General features: G+C 36.6%; 1 protein-coding gene across 1 annotated transcript in view; it reads left to right on the top strand.

Moving 5' to 3' along the window:
- Positions 1–242: 242 nt before the first annotated feature.
- LOC127831352 (uncharacterized) overlaps positions 243–21221 on the top strand; it is a 71356-nt gene continuing 50377 nt past the window's right edge. Inside the window, exons 1-15 of the mRNA XM_052356320.1 lie at positions 243–359; positions 6024–6075; positions 6561–6661; positions 8456–8544; positions 11935–11981; positions 13005–13059; positions 13470–13539; positions 13939–14023; positions 14369–14449; positions 15432–15637; positions 17309–17363; positions 17773–17913; positions 18838–19064; positions 19552–19688; positions 20802–20874. Of these exons, the coding sequence (XP_052212280.1) occupies positions 6057–6075; positions 6561–6661; positions 8456–8544; positions 11935–11981; positions 13005–13059; positions 13470–13539; positions 13939–14023; positions 14369–14449; positions 15432–15637; positions 17309–17363; positions 17773–17913; positions 18838–19064; positions 19552–19688; positions 20802–20874 (1386 nt within the window). The 5' untranslated portion in view covers positions 243–359; positions 6024–6056. The remainder of the gene's footprint in view (positions 360–6023; positions 6076–6560; positions 6662–8455; positions 8545–11934; positions 11982–13004; positions 13060–13469; positions 13540–13938; positions 14024–14368; positions 14450–15431; positions 15638–17308; positions 17364–17772; positions 17914–18837; positions 19065–19551; positions 19689–20801; positions 20875–21221) is intronic.

Below are 21221 nucleotides of genomic sequence, written 5' to 3'. Positions count from 1 at the left end.
ATGATGATGATGCTGTTGCTGCTGCTGCTGATGATGATAATGATGATGATGATGATGATGTTGGAGTTGATGATGATGATGATGATGATGATGATGATGATGATGATGATGATGATGATGATGATGATGATGATGATGATGATGATGATGATAATGATAATGATAATGACGATGACGACAACAACGATAATTATGATCACTTTTAGGATAAACGTTTTATTTCCCTGTTATTGTGTAGGTTTTACTTCACAATCAGTCCCGCGGGTCTAGTGCATTTTGTGCATTTTCATCCGCAAGAAATCCAAGAGCTAATCACGCTGAAGAAAGTCCTGGCATCGACCTTGACCTCTCGAGTGCAGGTCAGTTTGTTATCAGTTTACCTCTATAGTGGATGTCAGTTGGGTCAGTTTGCAACCATGTGACCTCTCTAATTTACGTCAGTTGGGTATCAGTTGACTCCTTGAGTGAATGTCAGTTTGGTATCAATTGACCTCTCGAATTGAGATACGTTGGTAATCAGTTGACGTTTTGATCGGGGTTTGGTATCATTTGACCTCTCTAGTACATGTCAGTTCAGTATAAGTTGACCTCTCTAGTACATGTAATTTTGATTTCAGTTGACCTCTCTAGTACATGTCAGTTTGGTATAGTAGACAACTCTACTACATGTCAGTTTGGTATAAGTTGACCTTTCTAGTACATGTCAGTTTGGTATAAGTTGACCTCTATAGTACATGTCAGTTTGGTATCAGTTGACCTCTCTAGTACATGTCAGTATGGTATCAATTGACCCCTCTAGTACATGTCATTTAAGTATAAGTTGACCTTTCTAGTACATGTCAGTTTAGTGTCAGTTGACCTCTCTAGTGCATGTCAGTGTGGTATAAGTTTACCTTTCTAGTAGATGTCAGTTTGCTATAAGTTGACCTCTCTACTACATGTCAATTTGGTAGCAGTTGACCTCACTAGTACATGTCAGTTTAGTATCAGTTTACCTCTCTAGTAGATGTCAGTTTGGTATAAAATGACCTTTCTAGTACTTGTCAGTATGGTTTCAGTTGACTTCTCTTGTACATGTCAATTTGGTATCAGTTGACCTCTCTAGTACATGTCAGTTTGGTATACGTTTATCTCTCTAGTAAATGTCAGTTTGGTTTAAGTTGACCTCTCAAGTACATGTCAATTTGGTAGCAGTTGACCTCTCTTGTACATGTCAGTATGGTATCAATTGACCCTTCTAGTACATGTCAGTTTAGTATCAGTTGACCTCTCTAGTACATGTCAGTTTGGTATCAGTTGACCTCTCTAGTACTTGTCAGTATAGTTTCAGTTGACCTCTATAGTACCTGTCAGTATAGTATCAGTTGACCACCTCTTTAGTACATGTCAGTTTGGTATCAGTTGATCCCTCTAGTACATATCAATTTGGTATCAGTTGACCCCTCTAGTACATGTCAGTTTGGTATCAGTTGACCTCTCTAGTACATGTCAGTTTGGTAAAAGTTGACCGCTCTTGAACATGTCAATTTGGTATCAGTTGACCTCTCTAGTACATGTCAGTTTGGTATCAGTTGACCTCTCTAGTACATGTCAGTATGGTATCAGTTGACCTCTCTAGTACATATCAGTTTGGTATCAGCTGACCTCTCTTGTACATTTCAGTATGGTATCAGTTGACCTCTTTAGTACATGTCAGTATGGCATCAGTTGACCTCTCTTGTACATGTCAATTTTGTATCAGTTGACATTTCGAGTACTTGTCAGCAGGGCTGTAAAGAATACACTAGGTGACGAATACGATACGTATCACGAATACAGGGTGGCGAATACGAATATTTATTCGCAAATATGAATTTCATTTCAATGAACAAAAGTAATACTGACAACTTTACATGACATTATATAGTAGAAACTATGAGTATTTGTCAATTTGATTAATTGAGTATCATCATACTGAAAATATGAAATATTACACTTTGAAATAACAAAACACTGACTAGAACTGCTTAAACTTTGATTTTTCAATTCAATGTCGTAAATATTCAACCGGTGCCCGCCATTTTTGTTGATAATCTAACTGTGTAACATAGTGGGTGGGGTAAACTGATACCATGTTTGTAAAGACGATGTACTTATGTATAAGTCTGAATAAACTGTCTGTTTGTCTGTCTGTCTGGTAAACATTATGAACAACGCCGGAATAAGGAAAAGAACACTTAAATGTAGGGGTTTATTGTATGAACCTTCATTTGTAAGGTTAGATAAGATGATATAACTTTCAAACTCGAAACCAAGTTGTTTGTATTCGTCAAATATTCGGTTCGGGAGGTGGCGAATAACAAATACGATTCGTCCACAGCCGTATTCGAGTAATTCGAATATTCGAATGTATCGTTACAGCCGTACTTGTCAGTATGGTATCAGTCTTGTCAGTATGGTATCAGTTGACCTCTCTAGTAAATGTCAGTTTGGTATAAGTTGACCTCTCTAGTACATGTAAGTATGTTATCAGTTGACCTCTCTTGTAGATGTCAATTTGGTATCAGTTGACCTTTCGAGTACTTGCCAGTATGGTATCAGTTGACCTCACTAGTACATGTCAGTTTGGTAACAGGTGACCTCTCTAGTACATGTCAGTATGGTATCAGTTGACCACTCTAGTACATGTCAGTTTGGTATCAGTTCACCTTTCTAGTACTTGTCAGTATGGTATCAGTAGACCCCTCTAGTACATGTCAATTTGGTATCAGTTGACCTCTCTAGTACATGTCAATTTGGTATCAGTTGACCTATCTAGTACGTGTGAGTTTGGTATCAGTTGATCTCTCTTGTACATGTCAATTTGGTATCAGTTGACCGCTCTAGTACATGTCAGTTTGGTATCAGTTGACCTCTCTAGTACATGCCAGTTTGGTTTCAGTTGACCCCTTCAGTACATGTCAGTTTGGTATAAGTTGACCTCTCTTGAACATGTCAGTTTGGTATCAGTTGACTTTTCTAGTACATGTCAATTTGGTATCAGTTGACCTCTCTAGTACATTTCAATTTGTTATCAGTTGACCTCTCTAGTACATGTCAGTATGGTATCAGTTGACCTATCTAGTACATGTCAGTATGGTATCAGTTGACCTCTCTAGTACATGTCAATTTGGTAGCAGTTTACCTCTCTAGTACATGTCAGTTTGGTATAAGTTTACCTCTCTAGTACATGTCAGCTTGGTATAAGTTTACCTCTTTAGTACATGTCAGTTTTGTTTAAGTTGACCTCTCTTGTACATGTCAACGTGGTATAAGTTGACCTCTCTAGTACATGTCAGTATGGTATCAGTTGACCCCTGTAGCACATGTCAGTTTGGTATCAGTTGACCTCTCTAGTACATATCAATTTGGTATCAGTTTACCTCTCTAGTACATGTCAGTATGGTATCAGTTGACCTCTCTAGTACATGTCAATTTGGTAGCAGTTGACCTCTCTAGTATATATCAGTATGGTATCAATTGACCCCTCTAGTACATGTCAGTTTAGTATCAGTTGACCACTCTAGTACATGACAGTTTGGTATCAGTTGACCTCTATAGTACATGTCAATTTGGTATCAGTTGACCTCTCTAGTACATGTCAGTATGGTATCAGTTTACCTGTCTAGTACATGTAAGTTTGTGTATCAGTTGACCTCTCTAGTACATGTCAGTTTGGTATAAGTTGACCTCTCTAGTACATGTCAATTTGGTAGCAGTTGACCTCTCTAGTACATACCCTGTATGGTATCAATTGACCCCTCTAGTACATGTCAGTTTAGTATCAGTTGACCACTCTAGTACATGTCAGTATGGTATCAGTTGACCTCTATAGTACATGTCAGTATGGTATAAGTTTACCTCTCTAGTACATATCAGAATGGTATAAGTTGACCTTTCTAGTACATATTAATTTGGTATCAGTTGACCTCTCTAGTACATGTCAGTATGGTATTAGTTTACCTCTCTAGTACATGTAAATTTTGCATTAGTTGATCTTTTTAGTACTTGTCAGTATGGTATCAGTTGACCTCTCAAGTTCATGTCAGTTTGGTATCATTTGACCCATCTAGTACATGTGAGTTTGGTATCAGTTGACCACTCTAGCACATGTCAGTATGGTATTAGTTTACCTCTCTAGTACATGTCAGCTTGGTATCAGTTGACATCTCTAGTACATGTCAGTATGGTATTAGTTGACCTGTCTAGTACATGTCAATTTGTTATCAGTTGACCTCTCTAGTGCATGTCAGTTTGTTATCAGTTGACCTCTCTAATACATGTCAGTTTTGGTATCAGTTGACCTCTCTAATACATGTCAGTTTGGTATCAGTTGACCTCTCTAGTACATGTCAGCATGGTATTAGTTGACCCCTGTAGTGCATGTCAGTTTGGTAGTAGTTGACCTCTCTACTACATGTCCGTTTGGTATCAGTTGATCTCTCTAGTTCATGTCAGTATGGTATTAGTTGACCCCTGCAGTATATGTCAATTTGGTATCAGTTTACCTCTCTAGTACTTGTCAGTATGGTATCAGTTGACCCCTCTAGTACCTGTCAATTTGGTCACAGTTGACCTCTCTAGTACATGTTAGTATGGTATCAGTTGACCTCTCTAGTACATGTCAATTTGGTATCAGTTGACCTCTCTAGTACATGTCAGTTTTGTATCAGTTGACCTCTCTAGTACATGTCAGTTTTGTATCAGTTGACCTCTCTAGTACATTTCAATTTGGTATCAGTTGACCTCTCTAGTACATGTCAGTATGGTATCATTTTACCTCTCTAGTACATGTCAATTTGGTATCACTTGACCTCTGTAGTACATGTCAGTATGGTATCAGTTGACCTATCTAGTACATGTCAGTATGGTATCAGTTGACCTCTCTAGTACATGTCAGTATGGTATCAGTTGACCTCTCTAGTACATGTCTGTATGGTATCAGTTGACCTCTCTAGTCCATGTCAGTATGGTATTAGTGACCGCTCTAGTACATGTCAGTTTAGTATCAGTTTACCTCTCTAGTACATGTCAATTTGGTATCAGTTGACTTCTCTAGTACATGTCAATTGATAGCAGTTGACCTCTCTAGTACATGTCAGTTTAGTATCAGTTGACCACTCTAGTACATGTCAGTATGGTATCTGTTGACCTCTTTAGTTCATGTCAGTATGGTATCAGTTGCCCCTGTAGTACATGTCAGTTTTGTATCAGTTTATCTCTCTAGTACATGTCAGTCTTGTATAATTTAACCTCTCTAGAACATGTCAGTTTGTAATCAATTTACCTCTTGAGTGCAGTTCAGTTTTGTATCAGTGTCATCCCGAATTTGCAGGAAATGTTCCTGATGATATGAAGTTGTACGTGTGATACGATCGTTCTCGTATTGTTCTACTTTAAAATTACATAATGTATCCACCTTTTTCAACGAAAAGTTTCTAAAACATCATGATAAGTAAAAAACATTGTTTAACAAATAATAAATTATTATGAAAAGGAGTATAATGGAAACAACATGGACATCCGTCCGTCTGACTGTCTTTCTACTTTTTTGTCTGTCCGTTTGTCTGTCTATATGTCCATCAAACTTGCAGGCATTCAATTTCATGATGTTAGGTTGTGTATGTGCGATGTTTATCATTCACTTAACATTTTACAAAAATTATGCCTCTTTATCAATTTAGGCCTTCTATAGTATCATGCCTTATAATTATTGTGACTTGCGCCGTCGGTCGAGGGTGCGGGTATTCTTCGTCATTATTGTGACAAATTCTAGTTATAACAAGATTTCCTATTTGTATCTCAATTATGTCTTCAGACGTTAATATAATGATGTCATGAACGTTTGCTTATGTTTAAGTTAATGCTTATTGTTATTTAGATGTATTAATATTGAACTGTTAATTATTGAATATAGCATAGATTTCACAATTCTATGCACATTCATTCTTAATCATACATATTATTTGAATGTTTCAACGTTTATATAATTGTGCTCTTTAAAGTTTCAAGACGGCCAATCATGGACATACGACTCAATGGAAGAAGATCACGCAGGTAATACATCTCCAGAATTGAATTGTCTAATACGTTATCTGAATGAAATTTTGAAGAATACTTTCAAACTGCGCATGCGCAGACAATAAGATGTTCACAGAATCATTTACTGCGTAAATATCGTATACAAAGGTCCGTTTTCCAGAATCAACACAGGTTAACATGTAAAAGAATATTTACAGTTCAAAATTAAAAATTTGCAAAAAGTAATACACACACATGCACGTGACATAAACGATACAACTGACTAAAAAAGCGTTTATAAAACATTTGTGAAAAAATATCACATAAACCTTGAACTCCACTGATTTAGTAACGTTCTACTATTTGCGTCTCTCGTGAACGTTCTCCATGTGATCAGAAAAATGGCATTTTGACGATTAATTGATTCCCGATTTTGCCATTGGTAGGTGAAAGAAATAACTTAAAGTTAAAAAAACTTTACGTCCAATGTTTAAGCAAATAACCAAGTCTCGGTTTTCCAGGTCACTTGGCTCACTCATACGAGGCGATCAGGACGAGCGAAGGCTTGAAGCTGATCAGGTCACACAGTAGTCTGACTGACGTACACAGAATGCACTATAAGGTATGAAGGCATACCGAAATCTAACGGATTTAACATAATGCATTATAAGGTACAAGCTCAATTTGAATACAAAGAAGTTTGCTTAAGCAAGTAATCATGCTTTTATCACAATTGATGTGTGACATAACGGTATATCCATATTGTTTATTCTTATGATAGAGATTTAAGTACAGATAGATTTAATAATAGGGAAATTTTTAAATAATATGTTTGAGTAATTAATTAGTAACTGTTATAATTACTAAAATGTAAGAAAATGTTGAAAGGTTATTTACAACAATATTTCTATCTTATACGTAAACAGAAGTTAAAAGTTTAAAGTGATCAAACTATTTGAGAGTTCATCTTGTAAAGTAGCTGTATGTTGCGGGTATTTAGGAATAAACATAACAGATGTCTTCGGATGGGGTATGTAATGAAGTTTGAGAAATTGATTATGGAAGTATGGTTTCATTTCTCCAATGTAGTTCAATTATCGGGAACATCTGTTGACATGGTATTAGTTCTTGATTAACAATTTGGCTCATAGGTCAACATTACTCCAAACCAATACATAATTCAGATATGATAATTATATAAGGGTAATTCCAATTTCCCAAGGTACATAACGGATACAAGTTCGGATTGAATGTGTATCGGGGTTTGCATAATCGATTATAGAAGTGTTAGGTTTCATATTACCAATGTGGGTTGTCCATAGAGAACATCTATTTGTATGAACAAGTATGCTTAATGAAATGAGGTCTCCGGTTCCCAAAGTGATAATTGTGTATTGCACTCTTCTGCTGTGATATGTGGCAGATGCATGAGCGATCGATCCAATCAACAAGGGTTATTCGAAGGGGTGGGTTTAGTAAATCGGGGGAAGAGTAACAGTCAACCAATAGAGAATGGGATAAGACATATCTAAATTGTATGTTTATTTTCCTGATAATAAAATGTTGTGTTGTTGTTGTAAGAAATTGATTCTGCGGTGAGATTTGAAAGTCTGCGGTGAGAGTTGTCACGTTTTCTTGACGGGGCGGCCATGTTGGCCGCCGCGCTGTAAAATTGTACTTCATGAACATTAGAAGCGTTGTGTTAGAAATTATTTAACAGAAATAAATCTCGATGAAAACAAAAATGAACTTTGGTTGTTACTGTGGGTTCTCCACGAACGATACTTAATTACGTGACAGATGAAGTGCAATGCCAGTAATTCTTTAAACATTCAGTTCAGTCTACCAATTATATATTTATTTCCATCACCAAGCTTTCAGTTCCATAATCAAGCATTCGGTTCCATGAAGCAAGCATTCAGTTCAATTTGTCAAGCAATACGTTTCATCCGTCTATCATTTAGGTCCATGCATCACTCATTTACTTTCATTATCAAGCATTCAGTTCTATTCATCAACATTTCAGATGCATCATTAATCAAACAGTTCCATTAAGCAATAACTTATTGTCATTTATCAATAATTAAGTTTCATTCATCAAGCTTTCAGTTTCACTCATCAAGCTTTCAGTTCAATTCATCAAGCATTCCGTTACATTTATCAAGCTTTCGTCTCCATGTATCAATCATACAGTTCCAGTTGTTAATCGTTTAGTTCCGTCATTAAGCATTGAGTTCACTGCATCAAGCAATGATTTCGATTCATTAAGTTTTAAGTTTTATTCCTAACACATTAAGTTTCATTAATCAGTGAATCATTGGGGTTTATTCATCACAGACGCAGACACTTTTCTTGGCAACTATGAACTTAGATACGTATTCACAACTTGTGCTACACATGACCATGGACATTTCAGACGACCCATTTGAACGATCTTCTGACTCCGCAGCTGGTTGAAGCCCACGATAACATTACTCTGCAGCACACCCCGAACACGGTTAACTTGTAAGTATTACTGTTTCCTAATCCCGTGGTATCCGCTCAAAAGTGCCTCCGATTAATGATCTCGAGGTATCAGCTCAAAAGTGCTTTTGTTTAATGATCACACGGAATCAGCGCAAAAGTGCTTCCGTTTTATGATCACGTGCTATCAGCGGAAAAGTGCTTCCGTTTTATGATCACGAGGTATCAGTTCAAAAGTACTTTCGTTTTATGATCACGTGCTATCAGCGGAAAAACGCTTCCGTTTAATGATAAAGAGGTATCAGTTAAAATGTTTTTTCCGTTTAATGATCACGAAATATCTGCTTTAATGGGCTTTCGTTTAATGATCACGTGCTATCAGTTCAAAAGTGCTTCCGTTTAATGAACATGAGGTTTCAGTTACACAGTTTTTCCGTTTGCTGATCACGTGATATCAGTTCAAAAGTGTTTTCCTTTTAATGACTATGTGCTATCAGCTCAAAAGTGCTTCCGTTAATGATCACGAGGTATCAGCCCATTTTTTTCCGTTTAATGATCACGGGATATCAGTTCAAAAGTGTTTGCGTTTAATGATCACGTGTTATGAGCTGAAAAGTACTTCCGTTTAAAGATCACGTGCTATCAGCTTAAAACTGCTTCCGTATAATGTTCACGAGGTACCAGCTCGAAAATTTCTCATTTAATTGATGACGGGATAACTGTTTGTCATTGCATTCCTGTTGTTACAACATGATATAAGCTCGAAAGTACTTTCATGTCGTGCTCACGTGATCAAAAGTCGTAAAATACTATATTCCAAATGCTCAGTGAATGTCAATGCAACATCATCGTGTTTAAAGCATATGTAGAATGTTAGGACATCGTGATATGATTTTAATGGCGTATATCTAAAATACATGCAGTCTTTCAAACTGTTCTTTTATTGTTTCAACGAATTTATCTCCCGTTTGAATATTAATGCTGTCTCAGGGCATGTATATTCTTATTACGTGAGATAATTGAAAATTGACTAACCTATATACAAGTTGTGACCACCAAGCTAAATTTGAGCATGAGTCGCGTCCTAGGAAAACTGGGTTCATGACATGTGCGTAAAGTCTCGTCCTCGATAAGCCTGTGCAGTCTTTTGTGCATCCCAAACAAATACTTGATATTTGTAATTGGAGTTTCGAATTAAAATGTTATCTGTAAGATCACAATTGAAGAGCACACATGAAGTTTCAATGTCAAAATATAAGTTATTATCCCCCACACACACCGAAATCGGAGGGGTATAGTTTTTGCGTTGTCCGTCCGTCCTTCAGCCCGTCCGTCTGTCACAAACTTTTCAGGGCTGAATTTCAGAAACTATATTAGAGTTCAACATGCAACTTCAATGGTTTATATATATATAAATCTGGAGAAATGTCATGCGCACGAACCATAACCTCAAACGTTCTTAAATAAGAGTTATTGTCTTTTGTTGTTTGTGTATGATTTAATTTTGCAAAGCTATTCACAGATAATATATAAGATTTTAGCACGAAACTTAACGGGCGTGTATACACGACCGTTAATCACGCGCACAGCCTCTTTTTTTGAGATGCATTAATAAATGAGCCAATGCTACCTCCGAGGTTGCGCTAAGGCCCTGATTTTTTGAAATGTCACGGATAATTGTTCAGGGTGATTAGGTTTTATATGTTTTTTTTTCAACATATTTAGCATTATTTTTAAAATCGGGCAATGAAAAGCGATTCAAACAAGATTAATTCATCCAAAAATGTACAGAAACATACATTCTGAACCCATTTTAAACGTTAGAACCTTTATAAGTTGTGGCATGGTGGAGCTTTAAAAAGCATTTTGATGAGTTGTTTCTGTGTGAAGAGCAAACTTTCTACCCAATTAAATCGTACGGCGTCAAACGCTTGCAAACAACATACATTAGATGCTGAATGCACATGAATATTGGCTTCTTGCCGACGAAGTACATAATCTTGCATTTTTCCAAAAGAGATGGAGCCAATGCAAAGGATATGGCGCTAATGATATGAGGTGGCGCAAATGCAGGATGACATAATCACATGACGTACATTTGATAGATAATGTTATTTGTTATATTTACTATATTTTTCAACGTACATACGAAGGCCTAAATCTTTACAGAACATAAACACATACTATAATAAATAAGATGCAGTCTTGTTTTAAATATATATATAAGTGATCAACTCAGTTAAGAAGTCACCGACATGAGTAAAACTTATTGTACGATATTTACCAAAAATGTATAATATTCAATAAAACCAATAACTTAAAGTTCAACATTATAAAAATAGTTCATCGACAGCCATATTTGTATACAGTATGATAATTCACGAAATAAATATAAGATAATATTTCTTCTTGAAACGATGATTTGTGCCCCTTAATCCAAATGCTTAATTAACTGAAAGGCCGAGGTCAGCGAATCTTAATTTGGCTCATATACATGCATGTTGTTACTCCCACTATCAACTCCAAAAAAATGAAGATAGCTCGGTCTTTTTCCGTTAACTTTTTATTCTATAATACACGTTAAATGTTCTTATCTTACAAATACGAACGTTTAAATCCATCAAGATATTGCCAGAAAACTACTTTGTTTTTAATTAATAACGCACGCGACTCAAATTTGCTGAAGTAGTCAACTTACAAAAAAATGAAAGTCCTGTAAACATAATAGAAACAATTATATAAAATATTTCATTTTAAAATATCTGTAAATGCGCCTTGGCGCCACTTTCTATTCTAAGCGCAACCTCCTTGGGATTGGCTGCATCTCTTTTTGAAAAATGAAAATCCATCTATTAGATCGGCGAGAAGCCGATGTTTTTGGGCACGCATTAACTTGCATAAGTTGAAAGCAATTTTTTTATGCAATGAGCTATTAAATTGGCTGGGAATTCGCTCGTCACACAGGCAAAAGATATAGATTTGTTTTTGCGAAATCTACCATGCCACAAGTTATAAAGGTCCTCACGTTTCCAAATAGGTTTTGAGTGTATGTTCCTGTACATCTTAGAATGCATTTATAATCGCTAAATCGCACTACATTGGCCGATTTTTTAAAATAATACGAACTATGTTAAAAAATCATATAAAACCTAATCACCCTATACAATTATCCATTAAATTTCAAACCACCCGGTCCTGAGCGCCACCTCGGAAGTAGCATTGGCTCATTTATTAATGCATCTCAAAAAAGAGGTGGCGCGCGTGATTTACGGCCGTGTATATACATATCAATGATTAGAAATGCAAGGCATCAACACAAAAGCCCTCCCCTTTGTTATTTTACTGTAATTGCCCTATTCATTCATCTGCATGACATTTCTTTTTTTGTAATTTAATTTAAACTGATATTTAACATTCATTCGTAATTTTTAGACACACGGTCGAAGGTGCTGCCAACATCGAAGAAAAACAAGACGGAGGTAACTGTACGCTTTGTAACACTTTTCACGAATGCAGCTGAGTTATAATAACTTTTACAAATGTTTCGTTTATTTATAAGGTCACACAGGATGCAGTATTCTTCGTTGGACACTAGTACACGAGATAATTAAACCAGATATTCGTGTGTGTGTGTGTGTGTGTGTGTGTGTGTGTGTGTGTGTGTGTGTGTGTGTGTGTGTGTGTGTGTGTGTGTGTGGTGTGTGTGTGTGTGTGTGTGTGTGTGTGTGTGTGTGTGTGTGTGTGTGTGTGTGTGTGTGTGTGTGTGTGTGTGTGTGTGTGTGTGTGTGTGTGTGTGTGTGTGTGTGTGTGTGTGTGTGTGTGTGTGTGTGTGTGTGTGTGTGTGTGTGTGTTGTGTGTGTGTGTGTGTGTGTGTGTGTGTGTGTGTGTGTGTGTGTGTGTGTGTGTGTGTGTGTGTGTGTGTGTGTTTGTGTGTGTGTGTGTGTGTTTAATTTTGTTTTACAATAAGAATACAATTATTGATGTTAAACTGAAATTTTACTATGTTGCGAGATAATCAAAATCGTTTTCCAAACATATCTGAACATAAAGAAAACAATAATCTATGTTTAACTACACGATAATCAAGGGCACAATCTCGCAAAATATGATTTCAATTGCTAATAATAATCACATTATGATTTAATCGCATAATTACAGTTTACTTTGTTTATCGGCCATACACATCTGTTTCGTTTAGATGTGTTACTGTTGACCTACGCTATTCGGCTTATTCTCTCGGTCTTACGCTCTCGGTCTAATGCTCTCTAGCTAACGCTCTAGGGCTTACAACCTCGGGCTTACGCTATCCGGCTAACGCCCTCGGGTTTACGCTTTTGGGCTTACATTCTCGTTTCCTTTTTCCTGCGCATACAAAGTTCATATTGCCTTTTTGCGATAAACAATATAACATCTAAAACTATTTTTGTAAAATACAGCATAAATCATACTTTTATTTATTTATAAAATATGAAAAGTTTTCACTTCATGTGTTTTATTTCCAGAGTTCCCGAAGGTTTCCTCTATATCGAGAACCCAAATGAAACTCACGTTAAAAACGTAAGAATTTTTTTCATATTTAATTTGTTTATGTACGGTACGATTAAAATAAAATTTACACAAAACACGTTACAAACACCGTTGACAATGCACAATTTATTATGTTGCCAACCCCTTTTAAGCAGCTGTGGTTATTTGCTTGGCTGTCAGTCAGTCGGTCGGTCGGATGGTTCGTATACCAGTTCGTGTCCGCAAGACATCTAGAGAGTCCTTTGATATAAGATCATGTTACTTGGTATAAAGGTATATCCTTGTTGATAAGGAGGTCTACAGTTCAAGGGGGTTTGTGACATGAAGTTTGTTCACACACGATATCTAGAGAATGCTTTGAAAAAACGATAATCTTTATTTGAAATCCACTAAATTTTATACCGACATATGTAAATGATTCAACTGTATCTGCATTCCAGCAAGCACAGCGATCCCGCCACAGACCACGCACTGCACGAGATGCATCAGGATTCTATCAGCGTCAAACCGGTATGTATAAATCCGCCTCGTTCTGGGACGATTGGGTGTAATGCATGTGGCTAAAATGTCCCAGACACTTTCTGCCTTAACTGGATTTTCGTTAAAAACAGACATTATTTAAACGAAAAATACCATTAAGCGGCTAGTGTCGTCCTGTTATGCGTTTTCAAAAAGGATTCTTTTTGCGTGTAAAAATTCTCACAAATGCTGACACAAAACATCTGGCTCAACTTTTTATTCTGTAAATATCTTGCCCTGATTTCTAAAAAATTCTTTGGTCGGTTAACGCAACTGGTTGAGACGCTAATTAAATGTACTCGTATTGCTTTTCAAAGATACAGTTCTGTTAAATATTGTTTATGCTTTTTAGTCAACACTCATTTCAAACTGATTTCACTTTAACTTCAGAAACCGGAGGAAAAAGTTCCAATGTCACAAGTTGATGCAGATATTCGGGAGTATATCACGTGCGTCCATTCCTACACCAACAAATGTAAGTTCCATAAAACACATTACTGCATGTATAGAGACATGCTTTTAACAATATCAGCCTGTACCGAAAATGAATCATTACATTTCCTTTCATTATTCTGGTATAGACGTGGCAACACTTTTAAATTATAAAAAAAAAACGTTAAATCCACACACGTTAATAGTCCACACAAATGCTATGGTTTTTTTTTAAAACCTTCCGGTCGGAACCTTGCAGTGGTTAATTCCTCAAACTGGTTAGCTATGCTTGGAACCAGTCCAATCTCTGCGCGGGGATTGCGTCCCGGCTTTGTTTGCGAGACTTATTACGTGCCATGATTACGGCATTCATAATTTATTATTTCAGACGACCGTAACCGAACTGAATGCGTGCATCAGCTCCGGGGATTGATTACCTCCCTTGAAAGAGATGACTTCCTGACACTTGGTAAAGGATTTCAAATAATTGTTCAATAACAATAAGACATTAAAAGTTATTATGTTTTAGTTACATTGTATATTTATTGTAAATTGTCAAATTATAGATAACACCATTAAACAAAAGCTCAAAGTCATGAATTGTATCTGATTAATAATTATTCTGCAACGTTGGAATAAGTTTCCATAATGAAATAATTTTCCTTAAGCAAATTTTTTAAATATTTTAACTGTAAAGTGCGAACGATATGATCCGTCATAAGCAAGCAAGTCTTAACAAACCAATGTGACGTCACCGTGACGTCAGCAAGCAAGTCTTAACATACCAATATGACGTCACCATGCCTTCAATGAAATAGTTCACAAAGACGTTTAGACTCTTCGTCTGGTTTTAAAGAACCACATACACATAAATCTACTTGTCAATTTGTAAAATAAAATCATATTATTTTAGAACTTATCCTTATTTTTTCAAGCTGACAATCGTCACCACATATCTGGTAGTATAATAGAATACAAGAAAAAAATACAACCCATCCTAGTGCCGTCCACAACAAGCCTCAGACATGCAAGTTGTGCTAACACGGGACTATTTGTTTTGGGCCTCAAATATCTGAAGACCTCGTGAGGCATATATCGATAAGCCTGTCCGTTTGTTCCTTTTTCCGAAAAAGACACGTTCCATCTACAATGAATACTATTTCCTATAGTTCGTTGGTAATTGCCTGGGTGATTGCTTTGAATATCTGTTTATTGACCTGATTGTACGTGGCTAATTTCTTTCTCCTGACAAAAAGTGTTAACATGTACGTGTGACGACAATAACATGGTGTACGTAGACCAGAGGAATCTATTCATCGACCTGATTGCACACGACTATTTTCTTTTTAAGTAAGGAAGCGATCCCGCGTTCATGGGACATCAATGACACAGTGCATAGACCAGAGGAATATATTCATCGACCTGATTGCATGCGACTATTTTCTTTTTAGGTCGTGAAGCGTTAACACGTACATGTGAAGTCAATGACACGGTGTGCGTAGACGAGAGGAATCTGTTAATCGACCTTATTGCACGTGAAGGAAGTGCCGATGCCCAACTGCTGGTTCTGGAGCACGTGATGTCACGGCCGAATGTGACCGAGGAGGACATGAGGAGATGTCTCTTTCATGCCATTGCCCTACAGAACCCCGTGACGGTACGTCAATATACGAACGTCGTTCTTGGGAAACTGGGCTTACTGCATGTGTTTAAGGGCCCCCCAAATAAGCCTGTGCAGATCGCACAGGCTAATCAGGAACGAAACTTTCCGCCACTTTACAAACATGCATTAAGCCAAGTTTTCCAAGAACGAGTTGCATGCATATAACACACGCTTATTTTAGACGCTGTGTCGGTATACATGGAAACTAAAGTTATTCTTAGAGGTTGCGTTAGTTTAAACAGAAACAAGCCCTTTATCAAGACTGCGCGTTAGTTTACAGAGAAACATGAGCTACTGTAGACGATGGGTTTGTTTACATTGAAACACGAGTTATTTTTACACAGTTCCTTAGTTTATATAGATAAACGAGCTATTTTAAGACCTCGATAAGTAAACATAGAAACGGTAACGTGTTTTAAGCATTGCGTTAATTTATATAGAAATTAGTTCTCCTTTAGTCGACATATTAGCTTTATTAAGACGATTAATTAAATTAGAACCACGCGGCTTTTATACATTGTGTTAGTTTTCATAGACGCATATAATATTTTTGGACTGCGCGTAAATTTATATAGAAACAATTGCTACTGTTAGACTGAGAGTTAGATTATATAGAAACAGTCGCTATTGTTAGACTAAGCGTTAGATTCTATAGAAACAGTCGCTATTGTTAGACAAAGCGTTAGATTATATTGAAACAGTCGCTATTGTTAGACTGAGCTTTAGATTACATAGAAACAGTCGCTATTGTTAGACTGAGTGTCAGATTATATAGAAACACTCGCTATTGTTAGACTGAGCGTTAGATTATAAAGAAACAGTCGCTATTGTAAGACTGAGCTTTAGATTATATAGAAACACTCGCTATTGTTATACTGAGCGTTAGATTATATAGAACAAATCGCTATTGTGAGACTAAGAGTTAGATTATATAGAAACAGTCGCTATTGTAAGACTGAGCTTTAGATTATATAGAAACACTTGCTATTATTAGATTGAGCGTTAGATTATATAGGACAAATCGCTATTGCTAGACTGAGAGTTAGATTATATTGAAACAGTCTTTATTGTTAGACTGAGCGTTAGATTATATAGAAACAGTCGCTATTGTTAGACTGTGCGTTAGATTATATAGAAACAGTCGCTATTGTTAGACTAAGTGTTAGATTATATAGAAACAGTCGCTATTGTAAGACTGAGCTTTATATTATATGGAAACACTCGCTATTGTTATACTGAGCGTTAGATTATATAGGACAAATCGCTATTGTTAGACTGAGAGTTAGATTATATAGAAACAGTCGCTTTTGTTAGACTGAGCGTTAGATTATATAGAAACAGTCGCTATTGATAGACTGAGCGTTAGATTATATAGAAACACTTGCTATTGTTAGACCGAGAGTTAGATTATAAAGACATATATTCCATTTAATGATGGATTCTGAATTACATGAACCTTTGTACAAAGGTCAACCATCATAAGACAGCTTGTGCGTGTAAATACCCTACATCGAAACTTTAAATGTCAAGGTCGCACTAAGATGTCAAGGGTCAAATTTGATTATACAAGGCTTGTTTTTTTACGTAGGTGGAGTTTTGAGAAAAGAGTGGAGCGTAGATGTATCTTTGCTCTATGAATACATATATTGTTTCTTTTTCGTACAGGAACTGGTGAGTCAAGTGGAACAATTGTGCTTTGAAGACGGCCATGGACCCGGTGGTAAATTGATCAGTTTAATTCTTGTGAACAGTCTAAGATTGTTGCTTGTGAGTATACTATTGCAATTACAGTGTAAACACTACTAACTGAAGATATTTGAGTTACAAAAATGGGTATGATAATATACGAGGCTGACCGCAATTGAAATGAAAATCTGATTGACAGCCATATATAATATATTTTTTTGTTGGTGTAAATTGAAATATCATAAATTTTGTTAGTTGGGGCTTTGGAAATAAATGAATTTTACACCTGACATTTACTATAAATGTTTCATTAAAAAAAATCTTTTAAAACTGAAAATGACCATAACTTATAACAACATAAAACTCATTATAATGATTATTATATTTATTATAATTATTGAATTAGAAATCACATTTGTAACTTACCATACCTTGTTCGACAGAAACCCCTGCTTTGACGAAGACCAGGAAGAGGGCGTGTCTGTCCCTGGGGGCCATGGCCAAGTCTCTACATGAGCGCAACACCACGGAGTCGGACCGGATTGTGGAGAGGATAGAGAACTGGCTTGACCATCACAACGAAAGTAAGTAACTTATTGAAGCGTAAGACCGGATTGTGGAGCGGATTGAGAACTTGCTCGACCATCACAACGAAAGTAAGTAACTTTTAACAGTCTTACGGGATTTTGGTGCGGATAGAGAACTGGCTCGACCACCACAACGAAAGTAAGTAACTTTTAAGAGTCTGACAGGAATGTGGTGCGGATAGAAAACTTGCTCGATCTTCACATTGAAAGTAAGTAACACTAGTAGTGCCTTTTAATCTGAACATTGCCTGCTCAAAAGAAAGTGAGCAACTCTTTTCAATAGCACATGGATGACCCGATTGTAAGAGCTCCGTTTCCAAAATGCTCCCACTTAGTTTGTGTTCATTCTATACTGCGTCTTCATAAGTTGTGTCTTTTTATCTGAACTAGTAATAGTTGTTTAAAAGAAAAAAATCGGATCGGTGAGATGAGCGAGGGCTGGCATGATCACAACATCGTATATAAGTGAAGGCCTGCATGTCGTTGTGTCATTGATTGGATGGAAACAAACTCTGGTTAACAAAACAAATCTTTAAGAGCGGAAAGTGTCGTCCCTGATAAGCCTTTGCTGACTGCACAGGCTAATATGGGACGACACTTTACGCAACTGCATAAAGCCTAGTTTTCACAGAACGCGGCTCATTTACTTTCACAGCCAAGTCCAGCGACATAATCAAACCCCGGATCAGTGAGATGAGCGAGGGCTGGCATGATCACAACATCGTATATAAGTGAAGGCCGGCATGTCGTTGTGTCATTGATTGGATGGAAACAAACTCTGGTTAACAAAAAAAATCTTTAAGAGCGGAAAGTGTCGTCCCTGATAAGCCTTTGCTGACTGCACAGGCTAATATGAGACGACACTTTACGCAACTGCATAAAGCCTAGTTTTCACAGAACGCGGCTCATTTACTTTCACAGCCAAGTCCAGCGACATAATCAAACCCCGCCGTCGTCGGTCCATCGTGCAGCATGATACGCCGGCCCGGAAGCATATCGAAACCAAGATGGTTCTCTTACAAAGTCTTGGTAACGCAGGGAAACAGCGGTCATTACGTCACATCCTGTCGTACATGAAGCCGAATGTTGGCGTCACAGCATGGCGTCGAGCGGCTATTAACGGGCTTAGACATTTCTCCTGCAATAAGGTAATCGGCAATTGGTCGTTTGACATCAATGTTGATGTGTACTTGGAGGAATTACATTAAGTATTTAAAATACTGTAACTGTTGAAAACTAATTGAGAATAAAATTTAAAAAATATCTATTGAATTAACTCTATATCAAGTGTACATGCGAAATGGATGTGTACTTCCGTATCTAAACTAATTATAAACGCATTTCTTAAATAAATATTAATAAAAGAAAACATGTAAAATAAATTTTTCTTAGCACTTTTCAGAATGCAGCAATACTTACTGTACAATCATAATAATTCGTAAGACATTAATGATGATTCGGTGATTTTGTGGATTGACCGATCCGCGAATTTCACAAAAACACACCGACGCAAATTTCTTTTTATCAAAATTCGGAAATCCACACATTAAAGTGTCCAAAAAAACACACCATTATTTGAAAAAATAATCATGCCGACGAAGATACATGAAATTACTGCACATTGCGCGTTTTCAGAGCGCGGATGCATTGTTAACGAGTATTCTTAACGATAATGACGAGGTAGTGAGGAAAACTGCCCACCATGTCTTCAAAAGGCATCCGATGGCAGACGACAGAAACTTTACTTTTGAGCACGAGACAGAAGTGATCAGGTAGGCAGACGACAGACTTTACAATTGAGCACGAGACAAAAGTGATCAGGTATGCGTGCAGACGACAGAAACTTTACAATTGAACACGAGACAGAAGTGATCAGGTAGGCATACGACAGAAACTTTACTATTGAATTCGAGACAGAAGTGATCAGGTAAGCAGACGACTGAAACTTTACTATTGAACACGAGACAGAAGTGATCAGGTAAGCAGACGACTGAAACTTTACTATTGAGCACGAGACAGAAGTGATCAGGTAAGCAGACGACAGAAACTTTACAATTGTCTTCTACCCCACTCTACGCAACTCATCTATAGTATTGATTATTGCATTTAAAAATAACAACATACACCACAGGCAACCAAAAAAGCTGTATATACTAGCAAATCATGTATAATATGTTTGACATTATTACTGCTGTATTATATCACTTTTGTTCTTGCTCATGCACATATTTACATTGTATGTTTTTTATATTGAATAATAAAAAAAAGAAACTTTACAATTGAATACGAGACAGAAGTGCTCTGGTATGCGTGACCTATTTAATGCCTCCCAAGGTAACTCGGATTGCTTGGAACTTGAACCAAACAAAAACGATTTTTTTTATGAAACTTTTCCTTTTAAAATGGACGTCAAATGGACGTCTTCGCAAAAAAATCGGTAGACACCAAATGCACCAATATACCACAAACGGAACTTATATAAAGAACGCTCCTAGTTGTCATGGTTATGCATGTGCGACATGTTTTTCCAAAACTTGCTCTTCTTAAAAAATATTGACATTAATTCATGTAAAAAAGTATTGGACATTATGTTATTTAAGATTTAAAATGGTTATACGTAGCCGCGTAGCCACTATTTCAACGTGACCGTGCTGCCACGGTTGCCTGGTAGCCGCGGTGCTGATGTTGTCTAGTTTCATTCTTTAGATATATATTATAAATAAGAAACACTTAATATTGAACTATTGAAATAAATTTTAAGCATTGTTGATATTTTTTTAAAAGATGAATTGGTGCCTTATCAAATAGTTGACGTGAAACAAATAATAAATTGTTTAGAGAAGAAATGTTTTACATTACGTTCCTTATTCGTTTCTACTTTGCAGCAAGAATTACACCTACCCGATCGTAAGTCGTGTCCGAAGAAGTCTACTTCAGGCGCTTGAAGAAGGAATCCAGGTGACAATAAACTAATACACTGATTCAAATACTGATATAATTAAATGTAAAACCTTCAACTTCAGTTTAAAATAAAGTCAATATTTTGCATGTAGTGACCGATCCCCCCCTCCCCTTAACGTTTTTTAAAACAGCATTCTAAGAAAAATGCGTATAATTATTAAAAACCGTATGTCATGCGATATGTTCAAAAGAAGATCTAGACACGAATCCAATTTTCATGTTTTAAACGTTTTCTTTCGGGATAACTTTAAGTCGATTGTAACCCGCCAGTGCGCAAGTTTCCAGCTGTTGTCTACCATCTAAAAACAAAGCAATGATTTTTTGGTGAAAATCAACGCTTTCCA

This window comes from Dreissena polymorpha, chromosome 5 (assembly GCF_020536995.1).
Source record: "Dreissena polymorpha isolate Duluth1 chromosome 5, UMN_Dpol_1.0, whole genome shotgun sequence".
Taxonomy (NCBI): domain Eukaryota; kingdom Metazoa; phylum Mollusca; class Bivalvia; order Myida; family Dreissenidae; genus Dreissena; species Dreissena polymorpha.
Note: the sequence above shows the minus strand (reverse complement) of the source record. Positions and strands in the feature narration are given on the sequence as shown.